At 37.8% G+C, this 22,671-nt stretch overlaps 1 protein-coding gene across 1 annotated transcript in view; it reads left to right on the forward strand.

Moving 5' to 3' along the window:
* The window catches only part of GABRA4 (gamma-aminobutyric acid type A receptor subunit alpha4), a 36,793-nt gene extending 14,326 nt beyond the window's left edge, over window positions 1-22,467 (forward strand). Inside the window, exons 7-9 of the mRNA XM_041402753.1 lie at window positions 1,282-1,434; window positions 3,786-4,045; window positions 21,018-22,467. Coding sequence (XP_041258687.1) covers window positions 1,282-1,434; window positions 3,786-4,045; window positions 21,018-21,551 — 947 coding nt within the window. The 3' untranslated portion in view covers window positions 21,552-22,467. The remainder of the gene's footprint in view (window positions 1-1,281; window positions 1,435-3,785; window positions 4,046-21,017) is intronic.
* Window positions 22,468-22,671: the final 204 nt, after the last annotated feature.

Consider the following 22,671-nt stretch of genomic DNA (forward strand, 5'->3'; position numbering starts at 1 on the left):
ACTGAATGTCACAGGGTATGAATTAAGGGCTGAGAGTGTAAATCTGAATTAGGTTTCTGTCCTTGAGATTTACATTTGCAGATTCATTACAGTAGATTGCGACAGTCTTTCAGAAAGCTAGAATGAGATCATTACTCCAAGGGACAAAATGAGCATTTAATCACTGCTTAAAATGCAGTTTGAAGAGTCAAGAGGATGCCTGGGTGAGGAAGTAATTTCTCAGCACTGTATCCACATTATGTGCAAAAGACTTCCTTTGTTTGGTGGTGCAAACAGCTCAGGATAGAAGTACAGCATACAGAATGGGTTATTAAAACCATAAAAACCCTCTAGTCAGATAAGGGTAGGCACAAATACATTAGTCACAATAGATACTTCTGCTGATTCCTGCTGTAAGAAATAAGGCAAATGGCAACTACAGGCATCCAAAATGAGTGAAGTATCACTGATGAGCAGTGCGGTGATAAACAAGCATATTCCCAAAATATTTTTAAAATTTGGAATCATTTTCTAAGCATCAGCAGGTTTGGGTGTTGTAAGATAGTCAAAATGAAACCAATAAAGCAAATATATTTGATGTATTGCTCTACGGATGTTTTACTAAAAGATAAAATGTCATTTTGCAATTCATTAGGAATTTACTTCTCAGCATATAGATTATTATGAGTTAATAAAGAAAAATTCCTTGCTGTCCCAAAAGGCTCATTCTGTAGTGCTTTATTTAGACAGTTTTTTGAGTTTATGGTAAAACTGCTTTTTTGGTCTGTTTGCTTAATATGAATTTATAACATTTTAGATAAATTTAGAGTACTTTTAATTCTTCTCAATGATTTTTGCATTTGTTTCATTATCATAATGGGGCTGAATTATAAATCTAGTAAAAAGTTGAGATGCTCGCACAACATTTGATGTGTATCATTGTTCTTATTGTTTTATTCAGCAGGTAGGTACCACAATGTTATGGATACTGTGGTAGGTAGATAAATTGTGTTGTGGGATTCTCTTCTCCAATAGCTGTCAAAAGGATTTTTAAAATCATGCTTATACTGTAAAATGTAATCCAGTATTAGTTGTATTATAGCATTTTTGATATCAACTTCCTTGTAAGGACCTACTGTTTCTGGGATTTAAAAAAACCCCCTTCATTCAGTCGTGTTCTAAAGAAGATATCTTTCTGTACGTGTTAAGTTATATGAATGGCATCACCTTAAACAATCCTACTTGAGAGTCTGAAACACAAATTTTATACACAGAGAAATATTTTCTTTTTTTTTTTTTTAGGTGAATATATTGTTATGACAGTTTATTTCCATCTCAGACGGAAAATGGGTTATTTTATGATTCAGACCTACATCCCATGCATTATGACCGTGATCCTCTCTCAAGTTTCATTTTGGATAAATAAGGAATCAGTTCCTGCTAGAACTGTGTTTGGTAATTATTTCCTTTTTCAAAACTTTTTCTTGTACTTGCTCTTTTAATAACGCTGCCTAGAACAGGCCTTTTCAGTGCCCTGGGGTGTATTCCATGGTATTGCAGAAACAAGGGAATAATTTAAATTCAGAGGGAATCTTGCCATTGATGTATGAAGAATGTTGTTGAGTAAATCTTTGGACTCTGAAGAGGAACTTGGAATATATAACCAGAAGGGTGGCATGATAACCTGTAGAAAAAGGCTGCTCAGCTCTAGGGATTCTACCTGCTTGAGGGAGCAAACTGGAAACACCTGGCTCTGAGTAATACACTGAGTAATACAAGTCCGTGGTCTACATCCAGATCAGGTTTATCCTCCGGTGGACAGTAGTGAAAGTACTTGAACTCAAGGTTTATAGAATACTTGTAAAACAAATTGATTTTCAGTGTGTAAGATGTTCCATTGTCTTATTATGAGGTATCTGTGTCATCAGTGGAAGCTTGCTATGGACAAGGCTTAGATTCTGTTACTGTAATTTCATATTTAGTGCTTTTCTTTCCTTTCTACCACTGCCACCATGAAAATGAATTACAAAAGCAAAATTATCACAAGATATTAAAATTGATCTTTTCAAAATACAGCTTGAATGAGATGGCACAGTGAAAATAACAGAAAATCTTCAGTGGAAGACAAAGTGCAAGAATCTAAATGGAAATATGTTTCCTAACAAAGAAATAGGATTAAAACATTTTAAAAGCTGCCTAAAGCAGGAAGAGAATGTTCTACTACAAGCCTCTCTATAGACTGCTAGATGCTGGCAAAAGTAATAGGGGCAGTTGTACTGGCAGCTCCAAGTCTTGCAGAAGAATGATTTAATAGAGAAAAATCTGATATAGAATGTCAGTAAACTTATATTGTCACAGACTACCATCCCCTCCTTGTTTTTGGTTAATGTTGGTCATTTATTTCACTTTACCCTATTTTTACATCTATTAAACAAATGTTTTTAGAAGAAATTCAGACAAAGTTTTTGATTGAAGTGGACAAAGGTCCACTCAGGGTCCTTAGAAAGGATAGGACTAAACAGGGATGGGCCTCCTCCAGGAAAAGAAACAAAACCCAAACAACCAACTTTCCATAATTTTTTTTTCTCAGACTTAAACATTTTCAGTAGTGTGGTTTTCAACACCTTCCCACTGAAGAAGGTTTTGTGAGCTTGCATCTGTATTTTTTATCCTCCTGAAAACTCTGAGAAATCCTTTGAGCTGTCATAACCTGGCTACTACTCTTCTTTTGTTTTTCTTCATTGGAAGGAATGACTGATTCCATTGTGAACATCTCTCTGTATGGCAGTGTGTAGGTGAAGATTTTTTTTTATTATATTACCTTGATGGAATATCATCATTTAGCAAATAGGGATGTGAGAAATCTGTTTCAAAATATATTCTTAATGCATTTGAATTCTTCAGAGCATTAGAATTGCATCTTGAATTAGGATGCATACAGTGTTCTTTTCATAAGAGTAAGGACATCTCTATTTGTAGTCACTCATCACTGAGGTTATCTTGCTAGGATTTATGCAGTGCTCAATATGTACTTGCGGTTTTACATTTTTATGATATAGGATATTTTGGATGAAAAAAAGAAAAAAAAGACCCCAGTAATTTGTTTTTATACATTATGTGTTTGCATTTGAAGTACTACCATGAAGTGGGTATCTTTTGTGTTCAGTGTTCATACTTCACACTTTTTAATTAAAGTTGTTCTTTCAGAAGATGAAAATCTAATTAAATTTCATTGGCTGACTAGTAGCAGAAGGCTGTAAAAAAACCTGGTGGTTTCTTAACTGACAGAGTTTTTAGCATAATATTCTTCCCTAGCACCAAAATAATTTGTCATGACTTAACGTTTCCTGGATTACAAGTGTGATCAGAGGCACAGATGCAGAATAATAGGTGGCATTCAGGACCATTTACAGGAGAAGTCATGTTTTTGTTGCAGTCTGAGGATTACTCCCCGATTTAACAACTTAAATCTTATTCAAATGTTTAGAAAATAACTTGTAAAAAATTCTACTGAACTTGACGTGAAAAACATATAAAATTAAGGCTTCTGTGTTTTCTTCATGTGAGCTGTAGATGATCTGCTGAAGCCATGGCTTTCTGTGCCTCCTTTGAAAAGCAGTAAGCTGTTTGTGGACTTAGGTGCTCATGGATATGTGATGCTTGCCATGACTTAAATCTACTGCAGTATTCACAAGCAGCAGAGAAAGACTCATATGTGATTTAAAATTCTTTGTTTGAAGGTGCTTGCCAGTTCTTGCTTTGTTTTACTTTGATTCACCAGTTCTTTTGCTTTATTTTTTTTGAAGGAATAACCACAGTGTTGACAATGACGACACTGAGCATCAGTGCAAGACATTCACTGCCAAAAGTATCCTATGCTACTGCCATGGACTGGTTCATAGCGGTTTGCTTTGCCTTTGTGTTCTCTGCTCTGATTGAGTTTGCTGCTGTCAACTATTTTACTAACATTCAAATGGAAAGAGCCAAAAGGAAGACGGTCAAGTCCCTTCTTGAATTTCCAGTTGCTCCAGTACAAAGGAAAAGAAGTACAGAAGAGACATTCACGGTATGTTTCCACCTTATGCAAACATTTTCTGTATTTTTGGTAGTGTTTCTCAGTAAAATTGGCCTTTAGCTTCCGCCCAGGTCCTTTGAGCTAATGATGCGTTGCACATCAGATTAATGGAAGGCTAATACTGCACTATATTCAATTATAAAAACCTGTAAAACATGAGTTAATCCTTATTTGCGTTATTGAATAAACTCGGGCAAGGTGGCAATTGTGTCCCTCCACATGTGCAGTCTCTTCTGTGTTTGTGTTTTGGCGAAGATCAGTTAGGATGGGAATCTTGAGGAAACTTAGCTTCCTTTTCCACACTGATTCTGTACGGACTGATTATACAGGCCAAGATATTGCAGATTATAAGGGCATCGTGTTATCCTGTGTGGCCAGTGTCTTTAATGAATTAAAATATATTGAAGCATTGCAGCTGTACCTTGGGACACTTCCCTAAACATCACAGATCTCCTTGCATTGCATGTGTTGCCGACAAAGAGTTTTCTTTCTTTATCTGTTACAATTTGAGGAATTTTTGAAGAACATTGGATGGAAACTTTTTGTCTACCATAGATATAATTTTAATGTAATTTGTGTATCTTTGCACAGTAGTTCACCTCAATTGCTGATAAATTTTTGTGGCTCTCTTTAACAAAATGGTTGTCTGCTTTCCTCATACTTTGGGTTAAGTACGACTTGTGAGGGAGCTGTTTTAGTGTGTGGACCAGCTAATAAGGGCTTCATCTCATTTCCAGTTGAGCTCACTGGTGATTACCCTTTTCTCTCTTTTGCCATTCCCAATAAATGGTGCTTACTCTCTGAAGCAGCTGTTCATGAGACACGTAGCTAGCAAAGCCATTGCAGCACCTGTCCCAGTGCTTCCCGGCCGTGACTGGCTCTTGGCAACACCACTCAAGAAGTGAGACGCTGACAGCAGCATTGTGATTTACTTACTCTTCCTGTCAGGCTGACTTTGTAATTTCCCTTGGCTGAGCCAGGATTTAAGTGCTGTTTTAGACTAACTCTTGTTAATTTTGTCTTCTGTCTCTTTTCACATCTCATTTGTCTCCTTCCCTATTCATCTTCTCATTTTTGCCTTCCCACCCCTTCCATTTTCTATCGCTGCGCCAGCTGCTGTCCACCCACTTCCATTTTTCTTCCTCTTCTTTGCTCTCCTACTGTAGATACTGTTTTCAATCTCCTGGCTGTGTTGTTATGTTAGCTCCCATTTCTGCTTAAAAGGATAGATATGCTCTTGAAGAGTTTATTATTTGTCACTCTTGCTGGTAAGAGACAGGAACCAAGAAATATGTTTATAGTAGCACATAGTTCACCTTGTACACAGAGGCATTAGTGCTATGAGCTTATGCTAAGCTTCTTGACTGTGCAGCATGAAGCTTAGTAGAGTATTTTGGCTGCTCCTGAGGAGTGAAAGTAAATACTGCTTTTGGTGATAGGTTTTATTTGGATACCTAGGAAAATAAATTACTTAATAAATAAATCCTAGGTTTATTTGTCAGATTTTATTTAAAACAATAGGAAAAGCAGTAGTTTGCTCAGGTAGCTTAATAAAACTTATTCTCATGAAGGCTTCAGAGAACTCTTGATTCATGGACAGAATTGCTTTAAGTTAGTAGTGTGTAATTCTTAACCATTACTACACATTTTGGAGAAATTCTTTTTTCTCTCTTTTTTTTCCCCCTATTGTTCTTCTTTTTATTACTATTACTATTACTATTATTTTTTTTAAACTGCAGCAACAGAACACACATTTTCTTTCAACTTGAAAGATAGATAAAATGTGTTCTATTCCACTGCTTAATTAATTTAATCTTAATTAAAATGAGATGTGTTCTATTCCACTGCTGGGATAAATGTGGGAGCATTCTCACAGACTGGGAGATTCTTGAAAGCCCTCAAGGGAACGATCTACTCAAGGGGTTGCACATTAATGTTATGAGTATGTAACTGAGTGATAGTGTTGATTGTACCTTGAACTGTTATTTTTGTCAAGGCTTTCTCCTTAATTCTGCCTATACTAAGATTTGAGACTTTGCTCTTCCAAGGCAGGTGTACAAGGTGAGCCCACAGCTACTGTTAATAAAGGTCTAACTATTGTGCAATCCTTTCTATGACTGGAGGATTACTTCTGGTCTCCCACTGTGCAGAACAGAAGTTAGGATCACTGCTCTAATTCTCTAGAACCTAACATGGATGTTACACCCTGCTTTCCAACCTGACACGTAAAATAATCCTTGCTATATTTTGCTGATAAGGACTAATCTAGAATTTTAAAAAAATCTTTATTATTATGTATTACATTATTTTATTTTTATCATTGTATTATTATTATTGAATTATTTCATTATTCCTTATAATGAATCTGACTTTTTGCTCTGCACAAATACTGTCTAGTCAGTGCTGGTAATGAAATCTCAGTTTCCTTGGTACTGAGATTGGTGGTGAGTTTGTGGTGCACAAAGAATGCAGGATTAGCTGGACTGTAGCATGTAATTTGTAAGCAATATTTCTTAATGTAAATCTACACATTTTTTCTCAATAGACAAGCAGTAGACCCAGTTAGTATTTAAAAAAATCTGTGCTGTGCTGGCACTGTTGTGGTAGAAATTCTGTTGGTAGCAGTACAATTGCCAGAGCTCAAGGAAAAGTATATTAAACCTGAACTTTTTTTTTTTTCAAACAGACTTTGCCTATAATACTAAATTTTCCAGTCTCCCAAAATTAAAAATTTTCACTTAGCCCAGAAAGGAAGGGTATGCTTATTGGGAAAGAAGATGACTGAATCGTTACAATTCTTTCTCTTGAATATCTCACCACTGGCAATGTGCTTTGGATATTCTACTAACTGGGAGGGGATATCCCTGTCTTAAGCCTATTAGCCCTATACTTTAGCCTACCTGGAAATGGCATGCAGGTGTCTCTGCCCACTTTTTTTGCAATTGAGATGCCATCTGTATAGGTCCCCTGAAAAATTATGAAGCAGTGGAGGTTGTTAAGGAAAACAAACATGGCAAATAAAAGTATAAATACTTTTAAAAAAAGGTTTTGTTTTATGAGCTGTCGATTCTACATTATTGACTGGATGGTTTCACTCATCTGATTTTTTTTTTTCCCTCAAGTAACATATCCTTGAAGGATTATATGAGGGAGCAAGCTGGGCTATGAAGCTGGATAAGCTGTAGAATATGAAGATATGAAGATTGTTCTGTCCTATGATATTAGAAATTAGGCATATTAATAGTAAACTTTGGTGAAGATGAATTACACATTATTATAAGTCCTGTTTAGATAGATATATCTTTGACCAATTTCTGACCATAGAATTAAAGTGGGTTTTCTGTATTGAATAAGTTCATATATTAGTCATACTAATTAGAATTTTTAATGGTGGGTTATTTTTCTCATTTTGGTCAAAACAACTTTTATAGTTGTCTTGGATCAAAGTCAACTCCTATCATTTATCATTAGGATCAAATGATTTGGATATATTTCTTCAATAGGACCAATAAATCTTTACTGTAGCAAATGTAGGCTATCTGCTTTTCTACATTTTTGTCTTATGTAATTATATTTACTTTTTTTGGAGCTACATGATGGGTGTTTCTGATTAATACATTGATTAAAGTAAGCATTAAATGCAATTCAGAGGCTAGCTAAGTAGTCTGAACTCTGTTAATTCCAAGAAAAAAAATCCTGGCATCAAGCTAATTTATTGGGCTGAGGGTAGGAGGAGCAAGACTGTAATAGCTGCAGATGCAATTTGTTTTCCTTTATCACTTGGTTTGACTTTAGCCATGGTAGCCGTCAATATTTTTTTTTATTCCTTCCTCTTAAACTCTTTTTTTCTTCTTGTCTTTAACTTCTTGATACAAACGTAATGCATTTCAATAAGGAGGAGTGCAGGTGTGCAGAAAACATCCCAGGAGTAGGACCCAATCTTCTTTGAGGTCTGCTTTGAGTTCATGAGGGACTTGGACAGACTTTCTGTCAGGCACAGCAGGATAGCACCGAAATATGTCTAACCCAAGAGAGGTAACTTAAACCTTGGTTACCTGTGATTTCTTTGTTTTGGGAGCAAGTTAAAATGCTTTCTGTTTAGAAGGAAAGAACCTATCCCTAAATGTTCTGAACTGCGTTCATTGGTATAAGCAGAAATGTTGCTGAAAGTCAATGTGTGATGGAAATGAATGATTTATAGTTTGTTATTGGACTCCTGAGTCTATTTTTATGCTTCTGTACTATTTCCTTTTCACTGTATTCCTATGAAGTTTATTTTTAAAGACCTACCCAGTTTTGGAGATGAAGAATGCTACTGAAAAGTAGTCTTCAAAAAATAGACTCCTAAACAGTGGTAACATGGGCTTCAACCTCAGCTGTTTGTTAAAAGAGTGTGAAACTCCGGAAAAATCAGGTCAGACTCAAAAAAACCCTTTTTTAATGGAATTATTTCTTCAAACTCAGCCACAAGTAGGTTGTAACTCTCAATTTTTCTTCCTCTTTTCTGTAGATAGTTAAGTGTCATCTTGTCCTTAGCAAGTCCTGTGGCATCTAATGGGGGAACTCAGGGGTCAAGCTGCTCACTGCCATATAGGCACACATTCCTCTCCTTGCTTGGGTGCTATGTGACTGGAATCCACCTTGCAAGTTTACGAGAAATGTTGTCATGTGGACAGCCTGCATACTGCTTTTGTGTGATTCAGATGTATTTTCTCTGGTATGAAATACTTATCTTTTAGTTGTTTATGGGCACAGCTCAAGTTACATGGTGGGGTGGGAGAAAAGTGGAAATCCTTTGGCAGCCCTTGGTGAACAGACATCTAGAGCAATTAATCTGGCTGATAGCCAGCTCTGTTTCCCACAGAACAAAGATTGGGCCTGATAAATTGTTCTGATGGGCTGCATACAATCTTGAGGCTATAGGTAGGTTACTTCTTTTTTATTGTGCCTTTTTGTTGTTGTTGTTGTTGTTCTTAATCCCTGAAGTTGATTAATTGTGAGTTGTCAGCAGATACACTCTTGTGTCTAGTTTCACTTTAAGTGAAACTGAAAATTTTAGCTTCTGGACCAAAACTTCTATTTGAATATGCAGGCATAATGGAGAGGTACAAAAACCGTACCAGACGTAGAGTAGTACCACTTACTTGCCTTGCTCCTTCTTTGGAGTAGTAGAACAATAGCTTCCTTTGTCCCAGCAATAGTGAAGTGGAGCTAAACCCTCCTGCCTCATATATGAATTGAAGTATTTGAAGAGCAGCTTGGTCGTGATGGCAACACTTGGGCCACAGGTCTGGTTACTGGACTCCTTATGTGGATGCACAGTCTGTCTCCTTTATGTGACTTAAACAGTCCTGCAGTTAGAACATCATTTCAGTTTTTAAATATAATGACCATTTTTTTCTACTTCACTACTTCTCCACTGCCTAGGGTGTTACGGTTTGAGTTTTTTAGGGCAGTGGCATTTAAACTCAGATTCTAATGAAGGAAGTCAGGCTCAAGAAATGCAGAGAGTTCATCTAAATATAAAGACAGGACCATACAAATGGAAGCTGCTGTGCCATTTAACAATTTATTTGACATGTTAACAGTTTTCTGCTGCTCTAATTTCATTAGTTAACATTTTTATTGTTGATGATTTACAGTCAAGATATGCTAGCATCAGGTTTAAATGGGATAAGAGTGGGTGCAGGTCACAAACAACTGGCACATTTTGTACTGAATGCTGCTTGAGAGATAGGAGAGGTTAATCACCTGGGAGAAGGTTGCAGTGACTTAGTGGGAAGTTTCAATTTTTGGATACCTGTAGATCCAAAATGGTTCATGAAATATTTTGTTAGCTGTGATGCTCAGGTACAATGTTTTTGGGGCTGTATATGCTTCCTTGATTTCATTTGCCTTTTGTTGTTTTGCTGCTTTGTTTTTTGGTGCAGTGTTTGGGTGTTTTTTTGTTTTTTTTGAGGAGTGGGGCGTGTTGTGTGCTCATTTGGGGCTTTTTTTGCTATTGGTTTTGGTTGTATGGGTTTTTGGATTTTTTTTTGTTTGCTTTTTGTTTGTTTTTTTTGTTGTTGCTTTTGTTTTGTTTTTTTGGGCTTTTTGTTTGGGTTTTTTTTACTTGTTTCACTAGACAGACCGTTCTACTGATCAACTGGCACTATTCATAATGTATAAATTTAAAAATGAGCTCAAACAATATGACTTAGGCATAAATGAGAGACATAAAATATAAAAGTTTTGTTTAATATTTCACATAATATTTCTTTTTAAATAGCACAAATTAAAGTGATATGTATTAAAAATTTTTGTCTTTCTTCAACAACCTGATATTACTCTACCTTTAACATTCTTAGGTTGTAGAATGAATTTATACTGTAAGTAGAGACATTGCAGGTAGGCAATGTAGTATGAGATTTGTGCCTAGATTCTGACCCAGCTTAACTGTAAACTCCACTGAATTCCAGAATTCAGTTATAGTGAATATAGAGAATGGCGGGGTGCTTGATCAAAACTGTTGGGATTTAAATGTGGACAATGAAGTTTTTTCTTCTTGTAGTGGAAGTGGTTTTTTTGGGGGAGGTTGGGTGTGTTGTGATTTTTTTTCTCTCTATATGCACCAAAAGAAGCAGGAATTTAATTGCAGCACCTGGTGCAACAAAAAATCCTTCTGGAGTACTATCTTCTCCAAGCTTTATTAGGAAGTGTTACAATTGATCACTCTTCAATTTCCTGTAAGTAGTAGAATAAACTGTCACAAAGTAGACCAGGAAATATAAAGTAATAATAATACTTGGCTGTTACTCATCTGATGCTAAAATACCTGACAGTGTTTACTCTAAGTAGTGGAAGACTTTATTTAAATAGTATTAAGATAAGGCTTCTTATTGGAAACCAAAGCACGGTGCAGTTATTTTAAAAAATAGTATATCCTGTAGTTTTGAATTCCAAAAATGTGTGTGAATATCTTTCTCTGTCATTGTGATGATCTACTAGAATATCAAAAAGATTGCCATGCTCCAAAAAACCATATTCCTTATGTTTTTTCATTAGAATATACAATGTGTGTTTCTGTTTAATAAGAAGTTATTTTCCTGCCAGTACCAGTTGCAGGCATTCAGATAGGTCTTCTATTGATATAATGTCAATTTCCTGCCTTGGAAAAATCTTTTTTTGTAGAGGGAAATGTTGCATAGTCAAAAAATATGTGGTAGGATTTCAGAAACACCAAGTCAAGGGCAATTCTTTATGGTGACAGGGGTAAAATTTTCAGATTGTCCAGCATCAACCCTTACACTGAAAATTGTTGGGGAGTGTTTTATACTAACTGTGATGGTTAGTATGAAATGATGTCTCTGAACGCAAGACTCTTCATATTTTCTGCTTAAACATTTTCATGTATTTATATTGTAATATTAATTTTGTTTCCCCTCCACAAAGTTTTCAATACTGGTGCATCCAATGGCACCAAATCACATTTGAATTTTCCAGCTGTGTGTAAGATTTCTGGCTGACTTCATTTTTACACTGGGAAAATTGGAATCAGAAGAAATAAGCATTGAGAGGCTTTGGAAAATCTACAAGGCAATGAGTGTTCAAAGCACTTTCAGCAAACTACTAAAGCAAATTTAACTATAGCTTTAAGGTCAATGAAATTTGAAAGATACAGAAAATAACTAAGGCCCTTGGTTCCTAAACAGCCATTCTTCTTTCTTTCAGAGATGTCACACAAATCAACTCCACAGTTCATAAGGACATGTCTTAGGATAATAGGTTTGTTCCCCACCATAGTCATGTTTTCAGTTCTTTCATTTTGTCGTAATATAAATAAAGTCTTTAAGAATTGTGTGCACCAGTACCTAAGAATCATATCCATGCATACTTAAATTTAAATATATATATATACATATATATATATACACACACACACACACACACTTTGCATGTGTAAGGCTTTTTGGCAGCACACAGGTGGATGGGTATATTTGGCACAAATTTGGCATCCATTTATTTAAAAAGGGATTTTGTAATTTAAGTTTTGTGCACTTTTATGCCTCTCTAGTGGTAAAACATAGAATGGACTGCTCTTCTTGCCTCTTTTCCCCTCCCATCACATGATTCAGATTACAAAATGAGCAGAGTGGATAGTGGACTGGCTCTTATCTCCCCTTTGTTTTTTCTTTCCAAATAATTTGCACTGCTCTCTGCACTGCTAGAGCTAGGGACTAGAATTCACTGTATTTTGTGGCAGGTGGAGCTTTTACTTGGCTACACTGCAGGGCTCTATAAGGCAGCCCAAAGTCTCTAGTATTATTCCAGTAAAATTCTGATTGACTGGCTCTGCAACATAGTAGTAAACCAGGGTAGATTTCTCCTCCAAGTTTTGTTTTTGCTCACAGCAGGTCAATATGGTGACTCAGTGGGATTAGGGACAAGCAGCATTATTTACACTGATGACAACATGCTGCTTCCCTGATAAATGTCAAATAGTGTGAATTTGGCAGGCTATACAATGTCCTCCCAGAAGAACAGACTGTTTTCTCAGGAAGGATTGGTAAGGATAAAAATCACTATGGTAGATTTTAATAGTAAAATACTACTAAATTATCATACAAACAATTTTGTTGTTGCAGCTAAACAGTAAGTGATGTCAGAATTTGGTTGCTCTAAGCCTTCCAATTTTTGAATTAATTTTTTGCTTGGATTGAGATGTCCCAGTTTGGGAAGCCCATGTTCTCATATAACACGTTACTGACACTCCTATATATTAATTTACCTGTGTCTCATCGAAGTTTTAGTAGTGCTGTCATGAAAGACACTAATTGTATCCTTGGAAAATTAACAGAAAAGCATAAAGGTGTTTATTGGCCGTTAAGTTTTGATTCCATTCTACCAACTCCTCATTGTTACATGCCTGATGATTCTAATGAACAATTAAAATTCTTTGCAATTTTAAAACTGCTTTGATTGTGGTGCCCTTTTCAGGAATTTTTTTTTTTTTGCTTGTTGTTTTTGTGTTTGGGTTTTCTTTTTTACTTAGGGAGTTGAAGTATGCAAAATGGCAATTAGGCACCTGAAAGGCTTAATTACTAAATTTCCCTGGGTAGGCATGTACAGAACTGAGTTGCTGCTTGTTAAGTGTTTGCCATGCATCTTAGGTGGATACCTACACCATTTCAGCTCAGTGGCTGGCATGCCTATAAGATACAGCCTCCCACAAATCCCACGTGGGAGTCTGAGCAGACTCGAGTCCTGCCTTTTCAATACTGGAGAATTAGATTAGTAGCCAGACTGCTAGGTAGTCCTTGGCATGTTAAGTTCTACTGAAGCTGCTTTTGTTATGTTAAATAATTTATTTGGGGCCATGGAGAAGGAAAGGAATTAATTCTGAAGCTGGCTTGTCTGTGCATGCACTGCAATGGGAGGGCAAGACTGAAGTCTGGAGAAAGCAACATCTCTAGCAAGGAAGGAAGGATCACTTGTCCTAGAATATTCAGTGGCCTGGTGGGGAAACACCTGAGATGTGAAAAGCCTGTGTTGATATCCTTGTGACAATCAGGGCAGATTTGAGAAGTGGTCTCCTATCACCAAACCCTTGCTGCCTTCCTGGTTGCTGGGTTACAGTAGAGGAGGACAGAGTCTTTTCCTGAGTGTGTTTTCACAGTATGACTTAGCTGTCTTGCCTCAGGAAGGAGCTCGGAGCTGGAAGCACTGGATACAGTTGGGTGGCTCCTTCTGCAAAGGCATGTAATTTAGGCTGTGATCCTACCCAGGGCATTTCTCTCCAGCTTTGACAGCTGCTTGCTGGATGTCGAAGTGTTAGCTCTCTCTCCCACTAGAACTGGTACCAGATGGTGGTGGTGTGACTTGTGAATTCTGCTGTGCATTTATCCCTGGGAAAACAGAATTTACTCCTTTAAGTATTGTACTACCTCAGTCCCAGAAAGAGATACCATTTTAGTGATTTCCTGTGGCAAAGATCTGTTGTGAACTATAAAATGTATTGACCTGCAGCAGTGACCTCTCCACTTGTGTAAACAAACAGTGCAAAAGCAGCCCTGGGATCTTGCACAATGATGCTGTGAAGATCTGTCACAGGGTGAGCCTGACACAGGTCTTCAGAAGTGTCTGTATATCCAACCCCACAACTGCTGAGCTGTTTTCCAAGGAGTCCTGAGGGAGATTAGAAGACTGCATCGGAATTATATTGCCAATACATGGCTCTGGTTTTAATGTGCACCTGTTTTTCAGGAGTTGATGATGACTGTGCTTCCTAGTGATCAGAGAGCCTAAGAAGGGGATTTTCCATGCTGAGTACTACTGATACTCTGTTAGCTCAGGCAGTAAGAGCTGCTTATTTTGGATTCACATCTCAAAAGGATGAGCCCATCATAAAAACTGTGAAGAAATTTAAAATTACAGAGACTGATTTAAAGTTGCTATGTAGAGCACTAACAGGCTACAGAAAGATGCTCTTGACTTGCATGAAACAGCTGACTGTACAATGTTGTACCAACACAAGAGTTTCTCACAGCTTGCAGTGTTCTCACTGCTTTTGTTTTTAAATACAGTCCTAAGGACTAACTTCCCTGATGTCCTGGTAATCACTTTTATCATCGCTGCATTCCCCCCAGGACATGGCTTGTGACTTTTGTTTGTTTTATGGATTCTAGTTTGGCCTTATCATAGGAAATATGCAGTGTGGTTGTTACCAGCTCTCTTTGTTCTGTAACAAGATGACTAAGTTTGTCAGTTCAGTACTGCATATTGCTGTGCTGATGATCCCCTTCCCTTGAACCTCAGCTCAGCTGCTGCATGCTACTTCACTTCGTGCTAAATTTGCAATCTTGACTTCATTGAAGTGCAAAATTGCCTTGCTTGTCAAAAACTGGTAATACATAAAAAACAATCCAGTACTTTATTTTTTTTGGCTCAAGTTGAGGCTTACATAGACTTAGAAATAGTTTCAGAATTTCCACATTATGTGAGCAGCTGTTTATGGTGTACAAACCATGTTAAATATTGAAGAATTTAGATTGACTCATATTTGTGCATCATTTTAGTGCTGTAGTAAACAGCAGTATCCATCAAAGTTGAGCTTAAATGGAAAAGCAAATGATGTGTGAATTGGTTTTTGGCAATAGATTTATTGAAGGGTTTTTTTTGTTTGTTCTATACAAACAAAAATAAGCTGACCATCAAACTTACTCTACAAATCTGCCACAGTATTTAACATTAAATTGTATAGATTTATCCTGAACTATGCTGAGAGCATCTTTCATTGTATTATTCATGGTTAATTGCATGTGAATCCACTGGTAAAGGGAAGGATACAGCATTAATAATCACATTTTACACATGTTTGTAAGGAGGTTGGCATAGATGTCCTATCTTCATGCTAAATGGATTTTCTGTTTTAGTACTAGCAGAAGGGCATCTTGCATCAGGACATTACACATAGGAAGAATTTGTATTCAATGATTCTTTCCCTAATTTAATTCTTTTAAGGATAAAATGCATGAGAAATAGCTTGTGATACTTAAAACTAAAGCAAAATCTCTATGCCTTTTAAAGCAGTAAATACTTCAAAAATCGTTTTGCATATTGCATGCTATGTGACAAAATTTGTCTGACTAAATTTGAGCCTCCTGTCCTGTCCTACAGCCTCCTTCCTCCTCAGTGAAGTATGCTTGTGTATAGGATGGGAGTTTTCAAAACCTGTTTTACTAAGCAAGTTTTTTGTTTTGTTTCCTTTTTTAAAGTTGTATTTACTATATTCATTTGGATAGAAAGGAGGAGAGATTATCAATCTCTTCTGAAAAAGACTGTACTCCACATTTTCCCATATTTGGTCAATTCCTTGGCTTTACTACACTCACCTATCTACATGATCATGCCCTCTGGCATGATCAAAGTTTTGGTGATAAATGTTTGAAGTTCCATCAAGGGTGGAATTTAGTTTTCACCGTTGCTGGTATTGGCTGTTACAAATAAAATAGGTGTACATTAGTGTGCATTAGTGTATTCCAGTCAACCACAGAGCTTTAGCCAATGAAGATGTCTTACAGTTAGGACAATATATGTATTCTCAGAGCTCTTGAGAACTTTGTTGATACACAAACATGTGTATAATGGACTTGTGCAGTCAAATCACCCAAAATTTTGAAATTCATCCATACTGTTTCTGCCACTAAAGGTTCAGAGGCTGAATTCTCCTGACAGGATCTGTAGCAAGAAGGTTTCCTCTTGAAGGAGGAAAAGTACTCTCAGTGCAAAGTACTTACAACTTCTGATTCGGTGATGGTTGCAATCAGAGTTCTGGTGTGTGTGGAATTGGTTGGACCAATTGGTTGGACCTATCAGATGGATAGACTGTTTCAAAGAAAAGGTGAGGTGTCATTTACCTAAGTAGAATTTGTTGTTTTATAGACAGGCAATCTTTATCAGATCTATTAAGCCTGGCGCTGCACAGTGTAACAGACTGGGTGTTATAGTAGTGTTCCAGGCTCCCATTTTGCATTCCTGAGCTACACAATTTTAAATGTCCCCCAAAAGTCTTACTGAAATGCCTCCAGAAAATCAGAACCTTTCTTAATCTAGAATGAGAATGTGAAAAATTGCACTCGGTGTTTCCTGTGGAGCCCCGTCTGGACTAGCATGCCAGTCCTGTTGGCTCAGGACAGTTGAATGGTTTCCTGACTTGCCCTCATAAAAGAATCCTTACTTGGATAATCCCTTCCTTTCTTGGCTTGCATTTTCATTTGGCTTCTATTTGATTTTCATGTGATATTTCTTGGTTTTGTGTCTGTGATGGGTTGACCCTGGCAGAACACCAGGTGCCCACCATAGATGCTCTATCTCTCCTCGGAAATGGTAGTTACAGTTGGTTCATTACAAGTTATCTCTGCCACTCCTTCTTCCTCAGTGGGAAGAATCTTCACACTCTTGTCTTGCTCCAGTGTGAGGTCCTCCTGGGGCAGACAGTCCTCCATGAACTTTTCCAAAGTGAGTCCTTCCCAGGCTCTGCAGTTTGTCATGACTGGTCCAGCGTGGGTCCCTTCCATGGAGGGCAGTCCTTCAAAAACAGGCTGCTCCACACTCTGGCATGGGAACCTCCATGGGCTGCAGGTGCATGTTTGTCAGACACAGGGGAAGTTTCTGGCAGCTTCTCACAGCAGCCACCCCTCCCCTGTGTCATTCAAATGTAGTCAGTGCTCCCAAACTAAAAGGCAGTAGTTTTGTGTTTCTTGCTGTTGTTTTAAAAAAGATAAGGTGGAATCATTTTGGGAAGTAGCAAGTGCTTTGCATTCGTTTATAATTTTGTTAGTCAGATTGCCATTATCACATTACCCTTTTACTGGGGATATATACCATAACTGAAATGACTGTGGAATGTTTTCTTAACACAAACTGAACATTGTATTTTATTTACTATGTTTTACAACAGAATTTGAGTTGTTAAGGCTTCCGACAGAATAAGGCTTGTTTGATATTTTTATTAGTGACCTTGTCACTAATCTTCAGATGATGTAGAGTTGTGAGATAGCTTCTGCACAGAGGAGAAATAAACTAATGTAGGAAGAACTGAGTTATCTTTGCAAGGCTGAATAGAGAAATATATAAGAGCCCTATGTATAAAACCAGTAATAGGACTTTTTGCTAGAATTTTTTTAACTGGACAACTCAACAAGGAGGGACACCTCAGTGCTTTAAATAAGGAGAATGAGCTATTGCCGTGATAGTATCTTGAGTAAAACAAGTGCAAGGAAAGGATAAATGAGGGGATGTGATGGTCAATGTACTGGTGAAACCACCCTGACAAGGAGAGTGCATTCTGCTCAGCTTTGATGAGGCATAGATGTGGGTGCTCCAGGAAGCATGCTTGTTTCAGCACCTTTCAAGAGCAAGGTTCTACTCAAGAACACAATTACAAACTAGTCTACAATGACATTGTGCAAGAGCAACTGGGTGTCTGTCATACATTGTCTGTGGGGCATGTTAGAAATGCCATTTCTGATTTCCATGATCTGAGTGATTGGAAGGTAGTTTCCAGAGAATTAGCAAACAATGTACCCACATTTTTGATGCTTGTTATGCTGTGTTATTTTTCAGTCTTACAATATTATTTATTCAGGCTTTATGTGTACATTTATGTGTATGTTATGAGAAAATTGTGTTTCTCTCTAAACTTAAGGTTTCTGAAGTATTGGAAGTTTTCTGTGTCAGTAACAGAAAAGCAAATGCCCAATAGGCTTTCACACAGATACAGATTTTGACCATTTGAAATAATATAGATAATTTTATTCTAGAATAGAGACTGTAATGGCAAATAAGTAGTGAATCCAATAGCAACAGGTCTGATTTGGTCATTTAGATGACAGTTGAACTGGGGAGGAAGATGAGGTGTTATGCAAATATATTGATAGAAACAAGTTCCTACAAAAGAAATGGAGATGACTGGAATGTGAGGAGCCTGACTGTTACCTGTCTGTCTTACCTGTGTCTGTAGATGATGGTGCACAAAAGAGAAATATACTGAGATGGTCATTGAAAACAGGTGACGGTGCAAGTGAGTAAGAACATAAAATGGTGCCTCTGTAAATTAATTGCACCTAATTTATTGTTTTGCTCTTTGGACTATTCTTTATGGTTGCATGTGGAGTGACTGAATTCGTGATTATTCTATTCTCCAGCAGCAGCACTTCTAAGCTACTTGTCTAATGTAGGTGGAGAACAGAAAGGAACTGAGACGTGTCTTGGTTCCAGTGCAGATCTACTTTGCAACCCCTGACCCAGCCTGTGGATTTTTGCTTCCCAGCACTGCTTGAGAGCTTTACAGTGGGTGACACACACTTGAGCAAAGCCAGGTTGTCCAAGGATCTGCATGTAGAAGATAAAACTCACCTCCTCTCATTAACTAGTGTCAGCTTCTCTATGGCACAGAGATGCTGTTTTGGGCAGTGACCATTGATGACTTCCATCTGCTTAGCTTTGCAAGCCTTCACGTGACATGCAGCACTCCACAAGGTATTACCAAGTCTCTAGTTAATGTACCCCTGTCCTGATTGTACTTTATCATTTCAATTTAGCAGTCTTGAAAATGGCTTTACTATTCCTGGGTCATTGACAACCCTACCATGAACGTATCTAATTTTTGCATCTGTGTGTACTTCTGCACTTCCCAAAAAGTGACTTGGGCTTCTCTATCAAACAGTAAAATTAGTGTTTATTTCAGGAAATACCACCTTCTTCTGGTGTTTCTTCTAGTCCTCTGCTTCTTTGGATTGCAGATGCAGAATAATAAATAAAAGGGATTGACATGCTTCCATGCAGGAAGGAAAACTGAAATTTAAGAGGGATTCTTTGATATATCAACTGTGAGATGGCAAATACATCAGACATGAACAGGCATAAAGCTGCGACAGTTTCAGATGAATTCAGGCCAACAGTATTGCCAGTGACAGATTTGTACTGCAATTAACAGGATTAGGGACCAGCCTTCTGGTCATTATGGGAATATTATCAAGAGATTTGATTTTTTAAAATTATTTTTTAGATTTCTTTTTTCAGCTTAAATTTCTTTGTTTCCTTAGGCAGAACAGTGAAGCACAACTGGTGTGGCAGACAGACACAGTGTCACTCTTGTCACTACTCAAGGTACTGCTAGTACCTTGCATAACACTTAACCTAATCTCTGTTACTGCTCTGTCACTTGGCTGGAGAGAACTGCTCTTGGATGAAGGAGGGAAGACATTGCTGCCTGCTTTCTCTCCCTTTGATTTCTGCTGTGAACTTTGGCAGGGTTCTCTGGGAAGGCTGGAGGGAAGGGGAGCCAGAGGCACAGTCAGTATGGTGCAGGGCAGTGCTTGGGAATGGTATCATCAGAGAGGCATAAAACATAGGATTTTTTATATATAACAGATGGTTGTTTCATCCTGTCTGTGTTTCGACCTGTGTACCATATCTGTCCTCAAGTCTTTGTCTTCTGGAAAACAGTCAGTTTCTTAATTAGAAGATATTCACATATTATATCTAAAGTATTATATGTTTCAGATCATATTTAGGTGCAACGTTGAAGGTCAGACTTCTTTAGAAACCTTTCCAGAAGGAAGTTCAGGAGATGTTAGTCTTCCTCTCAAGTGCAGAGAAAAAAGGCAGAGGCCAAGTGCTACTCCCAAAAGTCAGTAGAATGTTAAACCCTGAAGGATTTCCTGTTCCTGTACTTTGTTATCTGAATTTTGTTTTCTAATGCATAGTAAGTACTATTTGGTTGAAGAATATCTTTCAGAAAGACATCCAGACTTGCCTGAAGACACCAAGTGATGGAGAATTCACCGCTTCTCTTACTTAATGAATGGAGAGGAGTAGTTGATGAGAGACTAATTTATTCCCTGGTTCAGTTGTGCCTGGTGAAATTATTGCCTATGGTTGATGTGAAAAGGCACTGACTTTATTTCTGAAAGAGCAGCAATGTGGTAACTTGGTTTGCATTTTAACAGCCTCTTCTATAGAAGACTAGAGCTCCTAGTATATGGTAGTTGCTTTTCTGGAGATATAGAATAAATAAACCTTCATGGCTGGTAAGTTGCATCTAGAATGCTTTTATATCATCAAAGAAATAGGCAGACATTGGAGAATCTTGTTTTGAGCTTGAGCCTGGAAAAAGCTGTGACTCTAACCTGAGAATCCTTAGCTTCGTGGTATTCAGTTTGTATAGGTACTGCACCACATGGAGTGTGATGTATTTAGGTGTCTTCACTCTGGTATTCCAGCCACAGGTAAAAGGAGCTCTTGTTTGTCACTTTATATGCTATTAAATCTATTTTCATGAGTTTTTGGTATCTTTGTTCTTCAGGATCAAGCTATGGTTATATTTGTGAGTATTACTCGCATAGCGCTTGATTATAGTTTCCATTGCTTTTGTTTGAGTGTTTATTTTAAGAATGACAAGTGTTTTTTTGTAACTTTGCAGAATACCGATGCCAATTCAAATGTGAGGAAAAGAACGAATGCCACAGTACAGTCTGAAGCTGATGGTGGGAGCCGAATTGACACAAGGCACAGCTCCGTCCAGCCTCCCTCTGTAGCTCAGGGGTCTTCTGACATTACACCCCACTCCCTTTCTGCATCAAGTCCTAACCCTTTCACACGAATCAACGCATCAGAGACATTATCTTCTGCAAGAGCTACCCCTCCAGCTCCTCCTTCTACCCCAATTTTAACTGGATTTGTATCCCAGCATGCCACAGCTGGATCCCCTTCCATTCAGCACTTGCTTGGATCTAGACTGGAGCAGATTCAGACCACCACACCTAACACATTAGGAGCATCTGCAAAGCCATCTGCTGTCACACCACCTCCTCCCCCCGCCTCCCACTCTGGCACGAGTAAGATAGACAAATATGCACGCATTTTATTTCCTGTTACCTTCGGAGCATTTAACATGGTCTACTGGGTGGTGTATCTATCCAAGGATACCATGGAAAAATCGGAAAGTCTAATGTAGTTTTGCTGCTATGTAGTAGTTCCTAAATTATACTCACATTTGATGCAGAGTTTCTTCTTTTGAAACTATTTAAAAAGGTCAGTAATTCTTATTTATAAAAGCTGTGTGGTACTTTCCCATTCTAAAGGCTGGAGTTATTGGGGATAATTAGTTAACTCTTAACAGAGTAATGGGTAACAGTAATGGGTCCTCCTCCCTTCAGCCAGCAGTGAAACAACACGTGCTTGAGACAAACTACTCTGGCTGCACAGAACTTGCATTTGGGAGGAACATGCACCTGAAAAAAATCAGAGGCAGAGGTGCACAGCTGTGCAGTGGAACACATCTGACTGCTAGGAATATGCATGTTGGCTGTTACAAATGCCTGAGGCACCCAGCACTGCTGTCTGGACACAGCATTGCATTCTCTGAGTGTAAGGTCTATGTCCTGTATATTTTGACAGTGCTTGGTAGAAAAGGACTTTCCCTGAGAGATTAAAACTCACAGAATGGTGGGGGGAAGAAAGTCAATAGTGGCAAAAGGGAAGAGAGTCCAGCCTGGGAGAGTGCAACTCCAGGAAAGTTATGCAAAGGAGTTGTAGAGCTCCGTATATTTTTACTAAGCATTATTTTGCATTGTAACCTGGGAAATTCTCACACCAAACTAAGAATGAGTGAACCTTGTAAAATCTGAAACCTGATGTAATTCTTAAAATTGGATTTTCTCGTTTGGTAAGGTGATCTTAAGTGGGTGATTCTTCTTTGACCTTGCTGACCAGCTTAAGTGGATTTATTCCTAAATTACATCAATTGTAGTAGATGAAGACCAGACCACAATGTTCAACTTTTCCTTTAAATTCTTTGCTTTTTCTTTGGATGCTTTGGGGTTTGGGTTTTGGTTTGTTTTTGTTTTTGTTTTTTTCCCCATACTTTTCAGTTACACTCCTGATTTCCTTTAAGCACATATTCCATTCCCCCACCTCCTTATGTAATGTTTGTGTCAAGTTAAATTTTCAACAGTTTTAAAAGTGGCTTGAAAATTAAGCAAAAAAAGCCCCATTTCCTGTGCATAGATGAGTGTGGCATGTCACTGAGTGAATGAAAGACACCCTTTTTGAGAAGGACTGCTGTGATATAAATA

Source organism: Onychostruthus taczanowskii, unplaced genomic scaffold (genome assembly GCF_017590055.1).
Source record: "Onychostruthus taczanowskii isolate IOZ18803 unplaced genomic scaffold, ASM1759005v1 scaffold2, whole genome shotgun sequence".
Lineage (NCBI taxonomy): Eukaryota > Metazoa > Chordata > Aves > Passeriformes > Passeridae > Onychostruthus > Onychostruthus taczanowskii.